At 42.4% G+C, this 10,271-nt stretch overlaps 1 protein-coding gene across 1 annotated transcript; it reads right to left on the bottom strand.

Annotated features, from left to right (window-relative positions):
* Positions 1–7,803: 7,803 nt before the first annotated feature.
* On the bottom strand, positions 7,804–9,675 carry LOC147863168 (uncharacterized). The gene has a single exon (XM_087321822.1). The coding sequence runs from the start codon at positions 9,630–9,632 to the stop codon at positions 8,349–8,351; it is 1,284 nt and encodes a 427-aa protein (XP_087177948.1). The 5' UTR covers positions 9,633–9,675; the 3' UTR covers positions 7,804–8,348.
* Between the last annotated feature and the right edge of the window lie 596 nt (positions 9,676–10,271).

Below are 10,271 nucleotides of genomic sequence, written 5' to 3'. Positions count from 1 at the left end.
TTCATTGCTCCCGTAGGCCGAGACGTCAGGTAAATAAATTCACTATGACAATAAAAATGAGTCCAATATTTTAGAAGTAGTTAGTGAATCTAATATTATGAATAATCCACCCTTGTCCAATAAATTTGAAGTCCTAAGCCAATTAGAAGAGGAGACAAACGAATAAGTCCGGTCAAAATAGGAGCCATTTGGTTGGACAACTCTAGATATGTACAACCTAGTGTGGGTTCCATTTCTTCCAAGCATGTTAGTAGAGTCTTCTCAGCCCTAGTACAAGTTAGGACACCCAGTTGTCAACTTCAAGTCCAAGCCCTCTTAGATACTAGAGCCAATTCTTGTTTCATGGATAGAGATTTTGCCCAAAAACACCAAATATCCTTGCATACACTTCCTTGTCCAGTTTCCGTAGTAGTGATTGATGGACGCCCCATAGCTTCCGAGAAGATATTTGAAGAGTCTGAGCCAATACACATACTCTTGGGTGATTTAGGATGTGTAGTTTCCTTTAACATAATCCGTAGTCCTGAGCATCCAATTGTCCTCGGTTTGCCATGGTTTGAGCTACATAACCCTAGAATCGATTGGAGGAAGCGAGAAATTAGGTGCCCTTTAGTAGAAAATATCATTGTCAAGGATCGAACTCGGGAGTATCCTCCTAAAGTATATAGTTCTACCGATGCACCATATCCTTCTTATCAAATTTCAGCCATCACATTGCAACAATTGTGCCAAGTGGGAGGCAAGGAGGAGTTTTTTTTATTTGCAGTATCAGTGACACCTTCTAGTGTCACTCAAGGGAATTCAGACATCCAAATTCCCAAAAAATATCAAGACTATGCTGATGTTTTCGACAAAGTCAAAGCTAGTGTTCTTCCAAAGCATCGGCCGTACGACTGTCCTATTGATCTCCAACCAGGAAAAGAGCCACCGTGGGGTCTGATTTACAATTTATCACCCACTGAGCTTGAGGTTCTTCGAGAATACATCGAGGAAAATCTTGCACTTGGGTTTATTCGACATTCAAAGTCTCCAGCTGGTGCTCCTATCTTTTTTGTGAAGAAAAAGGATGGCTCCCTTCGTTTGGTCGTGGACTATCGAGGCTTAAATAAAGTCAGCATAAGGAATAGGTATGCTTTACCTTTAATCTCCAATCTCTTAGAATGCATTGGTGGGGCAAAGCATTTTACCAAAATTGATCTAAGGGGTGCATATAATCTTGTTCGAATTCGGCCGGGAGATGAGTGGAAAACAACATTTCGTACTTGGTATGGTCATTTCGAGTATACAGTCATGCCTTTCGGGCTCACAAATGCACCTGTCGTATTCCAACATATGGCAAATGACATCTTCCGGGATTTCTTGGATATTTTTCTAATCATCTACCTAGATGATCTATTGATTTACTCTAAAACACAGGGGGAGCATGATATACATGTGCGGCAAGTACTTGAACGCCTAAGGAAGTATGGTCTTTATGCCAAACTTGAGAAATGCAGTTTTGATTGCAAACAAGTCGAATTTTTGGGATACACTATTTCATCCCAGGGTGTTTTCATGGACCCGGCAAAAGTCCAAACAATATTGGAATGGAAACCCCCATGCTCAGTTCGGGATGTCCAGTGTTTCCTCGGATTTGCGAACTTCTATCGCAAATTCATACATAATTATTCAAGCATTGTGTTGCCCCTTACTCAACTCACCAAGAAAAATCAAGCCTTTTTTTGGAGTATCGAAGCGGACAAGGCTTTTACGCAGCTGAAAGAGGCATTCACATCAGCACCCATCCTAGCACATATTGATCCTGAAAAGCCATTTACTATTGAGGCGGATGCATCAGAATTTGCATTGGGGAGTATCCTATCGCAACCAGGCGAGGACAGGCAGATACATCCAGTCGCGTTTCACTCGAGAAAATTTACTGTTTCGGAGATAAACTATGAGGTACATGACAAGGAGTTACTAGCTGTGGTCGACTCATTCGAGCAATGGCGTCATTTTCTAGAAGGATCACCTCATCAGATTATCATTTATAGTGATCACAAAAATCTCACATATTTTCAAACAGCTCGAGTATTAAATAGACGACAAGCTCGATGGGCCCAATTTCTAACGCGTTTCGATTTCAAGATCATTTTTCGCCCCGGAAAACAACAAGGGAAAGCAGATGCTCTGTCTCGGTGTTCATATCTAACACTTCGACCTGGAGATCCAGCCTTTGACAATCAAAAGCAAACTCTCCTCGGGCCATCAAAGCTACAGGTAACAACAATTTATGCCACACCACTTGATTCTACCCTTCTTGACACTATTCGGCAACAACTTCATTCGGATGATTTTGCTAAGGATGTCTTAGCCCATTGTGGTTCAAGTCGTCCATCTTGCTCCACATTGCTAGGGTCATCTCAACATTATCATGACTTCAAGTGGCAAGATGGTTTACTCTTCTACAAGAATCTCCTTTACGTCCCCGACGGATCACCCCGACTTCAAGTGTTGAAACATTGTCATGATGCCCCCATGGTTGGACATTTTGGTATTTCCAAGACCATTGAGCTGGTGAAACGTTCGTTTTGGTGGCCTCACTTGCAAAAATTTGTCGAAGATTATGTTCGCACTTGTGACACCTGCTGTCACGCCAAAATACCCCGGCATCACCCTTATGGCTTACTACAACCATTACCCCCTCCCAACAAGCCATGGCAGTCTATTTCTATGGATTTCATCACGGATCTGCCACCTTCCAAAGGCTTTGATACTATTTTAACAGTAGTGGATCGGTTCACCAAGATGGCACATTTTGTCCCATGTGTAAAGACCATCAATAGTGAAGAAACTGCAGATCTCATTATGCGTGAAGTATTTCGCCATCATGGTCTCCCGAATGATATTATTAGCGATCGAGGTCCTCAATTTATCTCACACTTTTGGAAGCACCTACGGGCAGGCCTCAAAATCTCTTGCAAACTCTCTTCGGCTTATCATCCACAAACTGACGGACAAACAGAGCGCACAAATCAAACGCTCGAGCAATATCTTTGATGTTTCATTAGTTATCAACAAGATGATTGGAGTAATATTTTACATCTTGCCAAGTTTGCATACAACAACACGGTCCACTCTTCTACCAAAGTTACACCTTTCTTTGCCTACACCGGCAACCACCCTCGATGGTGTATATTGGATCTTCCCGAGGTGTCACGAAACCCTAGTGCGGCGCATCACCTCCACCGACTACAACAAATCCAGTTCGAGTTATCGTCACATCTTCAGAAAGCGCAAGCACACCATAAGACCAATGCCGATCGACATCGTCTTAAGTCTCCGTTTAAGGTTGGTGACCGTGTATGGTTGCTTCGTCGTCACATCAAGACTACCCGACCGTGTGCTAAGCTTGACTATCAACGCTTAGGTCCTTTTGTCATCACGGCGCAGATTAATGATGCAACATTTCGTCTTAACCTTCCTGCACATATGCGGCTTCACCCTGTCTTTCATAGCTCTCTTTTGGAACCTTGCCACACCTCTTTAATTCCTAATCGTGTCGTGCCACCACCGCCTTCTGTACAACTTGTGGATGGCCCCGAATATGAGGTAGCTGCTATTCTCGATTCTAAGATTGTGCGCAATAAGCTTTATTATCTAGTTGATTGGCTTGGTTATCCTCCGAGTGATTGCACTTGGGAACCCATCGATAACGTTTGTAATGCTGAAGCTCTGGTCAACGACTTCCATCGTCACTATCCAAACAAGCCTGACCCAACAATGTTAACGCCGACTTCCACTCGGCGTTCTCGAAGGAGGGATAGTGTCATGAACACATGACGTCACCCGGACTTGAACCTCGAACCTTGTAATTCATACTTGAAAACCTCAACCATTAAGATAGCTTATTGTTATATAAAACAATAAAAGCTACTTCTTGTATTACATTGATTATTGTAAAAACTCTAGATTATTCTAGAATGTTCTAGAATGTCCTAGAGCATTCTAGGTCTAGAACATTCTAGAAATCTCTAAGCTATTCTATAGGAACCTATAAATAAGGGCATACATGTATTCTCAAATCAATTCGAATCAACACCAATCTTTAGCTCTCATTACATATCTTGTATCCATTCTCTTTCTTTCTCTATCTTATACATCCATTCTTCTCTTAGTATTTCGTTCCTTTCTTCTCGTGTTCTCTAATATCCTTCTTCCATCACTCTATCTTTTATCCTTGGTTCTGACATGAGCTGCAACTAAAAGAGGTCTAACATGTTTCGGAGGTTCAGTTGAACCTGATATTAACCGGTAGGCTGGTTGACGAAGGCTACAGGGTAGCATCTGAAATGGAGTCATGAAGTTTTGGAAAGGGAGCCTGATCGTGGGTTGAGCCCGGAATATCAACACACTGTACTTGATCCATGCTTGGATATGCTGGGTAGAAATGAACGTGGTATGTGATACTGCTGGTGAGTTGTGGTACAATAGGTTGTGCCACATGAGCCAGATGGGAATGCGGAGACTTGTCGAAGATAATCTCATTTCGGAGGTGAAAGACGTGCAACTTGAGAAGAACATCGATTGCTTGGCCGACAAGCAGAACCGAACCTTTTTCCGGTCGAGTCCACCGACAAGACGGAAAGAACCACTAGAGCTTGTGCATACCGATGTATGCCAAGTGGACACAAAGTCACATGTTGTGTCGCAGTACTTCATGACGTTCATAGATGACCATAGCCAGAAGTTGTGGGTCTCACAGTTGAAGACAAAGGATCAGGTATTATCCGACTTCAAGGAATTCCATGCAAGAGTGGAAAGGGAAACCAGTCGGAAGCTGAAGGTGATTCGAGCAGACAATAGAGGCGAATACCGGGGGCAGTTCGAGGAGTACTACCAATCAAAAGGGATTCGGCTTGAATTCACCGTGCCGAAGACATCAGAACTAAATGTATTGGATGAAAGGATGAACTAGACTGTGATGGAGAGAGTCCGAAGCATGTTGGCAGATGCTAAGTTGTCCAAGACGTTTTGGACTGAGGCGTTGATGACGATGACCTATGTGATAAACAGATCACCTTAGCACCCTTGGACGGAAACACACCACAGAGAGTATGGACCGGTAAAGACGTGTCTTACCGACATCTGAAGGTGTTCGGTTGTCTTGATTACTTGCATGTAGCGAAGGACAAGAGAGGGAAATTAGATCCGAAGTCCCGACCATGCATATTCCTCGGATATGGTGATGATGAGTTTGGCTATCGTGTATGGGACTTGGTCGAGAAGAAGGTTTTTCAGAGTTGAAACATAGTCTTCATGGAAGACAAGATCATTACCGACTGGGAGTCGGAGAAGAAGACAACAAACTTCGGGTCAACCGACAGAGATCGGTCGGAAGGTGTTAGGACCCATCTGGTCGGAAGCCGGATGACACTCGAAGAACCGGATGGAATCGGACAAGAAACCAAACCGACCGAAGAAGAAGAATCTGACACTGGAACCGGACAAGACCCCGAATCGGATTCAGATGAAGAACAGTCCAAGGAATCGGTGATCGAAAACCAGGGACAGAGAGAGAGTAGTGGTGTGACTCTTGACCTTTGAGGGATCATAGATTCTCAAAGGGTGTGTTCACACGTTGCACTAGGTTGAGCTTGATTCTCAACAATGTATGTATGTATGTATGTATGTATATATATATATATATTTCCTTCTCTAGCCTTAGCCTTCACCACTAGTCACGCATGCAGTTGGAATGGTGGCGTAGGGCCTCCATTTTTGTTGTTCTTGTAGAGCATTTTGTTGCTCTTCATGTACCTTGCAACGTAAAGTGTTGCTATGATGTGGTCATATTAGTGCTAATACACCAAATCTCATTGAAACTCCATAGTTAATTGTGGTTGGGCTAGAACAGTACTGGGATGAGTGACCTCTTGGGAAGTCTTGGTGTTGCACCCTTTTTTAGTTATCTTCGTTTTCTGCCCAAGGCATTCCCATGGGTCTATGTTGCTGGCTTTTCTAGAGGCGGAAGGGAATGGCAGTAAGTCTCGCCTGGCTTGTGCCCCTGCATAGAATCAGTGAAGCATCGAGACCTGAGGGGCAATCTCATAATGTAATGAACAAAATACTATTTATGCAATATTATTTTGAACCACATAATTTTGCTGTTGGACCTCAATGTTTTTATATTTATTGCAACTATTCCCATTGTGGTAAGTGATTGTGTTTAAAATAAAAATTTCATTTAACATATAAGGAAGTAATGTTTGTACATTATTTGTTAAAAACACATAGAAAAAATCTAAAACTTTGCATGTTTGCTAAAAACACAAACAAACAAAAGATATTGGTTTGTACAATATGTGTGGCATTATTTGCATCCCATAGGTTAAGCATTGTATGCATGCATGTGCACTTCTAGATGCATGCTAGATACACAAAGTGAATAGTTCATCTACTCAAACTTCAAAGTTTAAAGACATATATATATATATATATATATATATATATATATATATATATTCTTCTTCACATCCGTACTTTCCACACTTAACGAAGTTAAGTCACGCACACATATCAATATTTTCACTTAAACGTTTGCCATGCCAATAACCGTAGACGGTCTAAATATTTTTGTTCATATATTATTCAACAACTTTCCAACTAGCAATGGCCCACAAACAGACCCCATTGATGGAAGGATGTGATCCTTCAAGTTGCTATACTATTGACAACGTAGAGGTAGAATCTAAAATTCATTGTACATGAACAATACATATTCCAAAGAGCACATAGCTACATGCATGCATGTATGTGCCTTTCCACATACATGCTAGCTAAACGGAAACATTTGCTTTTTGTCTCGAAATTTCGAAGCTTGATATATGTACATATATATTTCTCGAGATATGTGCTTTCTAGATTGAACAAAACTAATAGGGGATATGTACATGTAAACCTTCATTTACTATATGAAAAACTCTAGTTTGATATTTTCTTCCCTTCTAGTTGGTTGTGGAGAGAGACACTAGAACCAAAAACACATATATACGTTACCATGTCTTTAGCCAATGTCTTGAAAGGAATGTCTATTTCCTTAGCCTTGTCAACTTGGGATTTCGCGCAATGGTTGTGTTGTTACAATGTTTGTGTTGGGCAATAAGTATGATGTTTGCGAACTACAATCGTATGAGATCTTTCTTCTACTAATATGGAGCAACCACTATTTAATATTTTTTTGTGCATCAAGTTGCTCATTTTGTGAAGTTAAGGATCCTAGCAAGTCATCTGATTCGGACACTTTGTTTAGACTACTCCATCCTAAACTCCATTGTGTATGTGATATTCCACATGTTGTTAAGTCTCAATTGGCAGCCATACATTATTACATATGTACATACTTATATGCCCTCTCTTGTTTAATGCCTCTAGCTGGAGATGTAAATACTATTGATTGGTTTCTCACCTCTTGGTATAGTGCATATTATATTACATTCTTTTATGACATATCTTCTCCCGACGCAGAGTAAGACATTAAGTCAATGCATTTATTTGCTTGATAGTGCTCACACTTCATCGACAATGTAATAAGACATACATATATATAAGTTATAACCTACCAGTGCCTAGCTACTTCACAGAGTAAAAAAACCGAACACAAAAATTGCTGCAAATACTCAGGAGAGTTCACCATTAATTATATTTATCCCCCGTGATAATAGAGTTAAAGGAGGGGGAGATTTTTGGGGAAACCGGAGGATTAAAAGCCAGTGAAGCTTAGCAAGCAATAGGTGATGGTTAAAAATGCTTAGACCCCCCTCATCCATGAAATCATCGAAGAGAATTAACTAGTCATAGGATAAAAACAATGAGATAGATATAAAAGAGACCATATGCAACATTAATGCTGTGCCTGTGGAAACCTTATCACAAATGCCTGTAGAAGAGGAAGGCAAGACACCATGTGACTATACAAATAAGAATGGCATATTATGTTATAGCTGGAACAGGAAGCAAGAATATAGAGATGGATCAGCAGGGATGTATATATTTTCTATCTTATCAGAGATTTGTGTGGTACCAGAAGTGGCAGCCTTCTTTGTTGTACACCACCCCACCGAGAATGGCCGTTCTCTCCTCATAATAAGGGAAGAAAAATGGAAACTATCAAAGGAAGAAAATGCAAAGGTCTTCTTTTAGTACTTATAAACCCTTTAATACATGTAATGATGAACAGACGACATCCTTCCTAAGTTGGCATGCATAGGAACCAATTAATTATATATAAGTTGTCGTTGTTGTCGTTGTTGTTGATGCTGCCGCCATATCATCATGACATTCTCTTCACAATTTGGCTCGAATTCGCTTCACAACCCAAAGTTACTATTAAAGATGAGCATTGAAGCTGAGAATAGCACTGCAGCTTTCCATGAGGACCTGCCTAGTATGCCTAGTCTCATATTGCATGAATCTGATGAGCTTAACAAAGTCGAATATTTGGGGTCACCACACATACCCACACCTTGCAAGCCAGGTGTGTTGATTGAAATCTTAGGGTCCGACCAATGTGAACATAAACCGAGATTTCCACGAAGGTCCATGTTTCGCCCAAGCTTCGTCACAAACTGCGGGGAGAAAGGAATCGGCCCACTCAGACTATTTTTGCTCAAATTAAGCTGATAAAGATTGTCGAGATTCCCTAAGCCTTGGGGAATCTCTCCGGACAAATTGTTCCTATCCAAAGACAACACTGTCAAGTTTCTAAGCATGCTGAGCGATGAGGGAATATCCCCGGAATATCCAGAGTTGGACAGGCTCAATGCCATTAAGCTTTTAAATGCTCCTATGAAGCTCGGTAATGTGGAATTCATGGGGTTGTTGTCCATTATAAGGTATTGCAGACTCCCAAGGTTTGCCATTGAAGCCGGGTATGGTCCATTGATTGAATTTTGATTGACAGCCAGAAATTGCAAGTTCTGAAGGTTCCCGAACTCGGGTGGGAGTGGCCCACGAAGTGAATTGAGGCTCAAGTCGAGCTTTTGGAGCTTGGTCAAGTTGCCCCACGAGGACGGCAAAGATCCGGTGAACAAATTAGTGCTAAGGTCAAGAATGACAAGGTTTTGTAAGGCGCCCAACTCTGGGGGGAGTGTCCCAAAGAGTAGGTTGTCGCTGAAATCGAGGTGTTGTAGTGCGCGAAGGCGGGACAGGTCCTGGGAGAGGGTGCCATGGAGATTGTTTTGTGACAGGCTAAGCAATTGGAGGGATGAGAGGGTGGAGAGCTCGACGGGGATGCCACCGACAAGTGCAGAATTGGCTCTGAAGCTCAACTCCTGGAGAGAGGGTGCCAATTTAGCAAGGAAAGGGGGGATAGTGGTGTTATGGCCATTGAAGCACTCAAAGATGAAGAGACTCCTGAGCCAAGGGAGCCTGGTGATGGCCAAGGGGATGGATGCATTGCTGGTACAAGTAGGGTTTGGTTTGTAGCCGAAGTCAAGTCTTGTGACATGGAGGAGCCCATCTTGGAGTTGCTCGCACACCAGGCCCTCCCAAGTGTCGTAAGTGCAAGGCTGAGGGTGCAGGGATCGCCACGCCACCTCCCCCGCCATTGACTCCATCACCTCGAACAGTGCCTCTTCCTCGCCGCTGCTCATTTGGGGGGTTGGGGCCGCCGCCTCCTCCTCCTCCTCCACTTTCACCTTCACCTTCACCTTCAGCGTCGTCATGCCCCCTGCTGCCCCTTCACCTTCTATTATCATTAATATTATGATTATTACTAGGAGGAGGAGGAGGATGAAGAAGAAGTGCATGTGCATGTGCACAAGGCTCTTCTTCATCTTATTTTGCTTCATTCAGCCCTAGCTAGCCCTTTTTTTAATTCACGACGGCCAAGGTCAACAACTAGAAGGGAGGGAGGAAGAGAGAGACAGACTCTTTCTCTTTCTCTCTCTCGACAGAGAGAGAAACAGAGATTGCTAACTTTGCTGCTAAATTTGATCAATGCTTCAAATGTCGTATCAAGGTGGAGGTTAGGGTTTGCATGGTTCAAATGTAGGGCTTTCGCAAGGAGCGCCGTCGTCTACAAGATCGCAGTCAGAGAGAGAGAGATTAGATGATTGAGATTGTTGAGGACGGACTATGCGAGTAGTTAAGGTTAGTGGATGGAGGTCATGGAGCAAAAACGCTAGAGAGAGAGAGAGAGAGAGAGAGAAAGTATTGTTGAGGAAGAATAATGCATCATATAATTGAGCAAAATGAGATGGGATCATAACAATGTTCAGGTGAATGTTGGA

This window comes from Azolla caroliniana, unplaced genomic scaffold, assembly GCF_043228905.1.
Source record: "Azolla caroliniana isolate FFs.n. ecotype wild unplaced genomic scaffold, voAzoCaro1.0.p SCAF_6, whole genome shotgun sequence".
Classification (NCBI taxonomy): domain Eukaryota; kingdom Viridiplantae; phylum Streptophyta; class Polypodiopsida; order Salviniales; family Salviniaceae; genus Azolla; species Azolla caroliniana.
The sequence above is the reverse complement of the archived record's forward strand: the minus strand, read 5'-3'. Positions and strand labels throughout refer to the sequence as shown.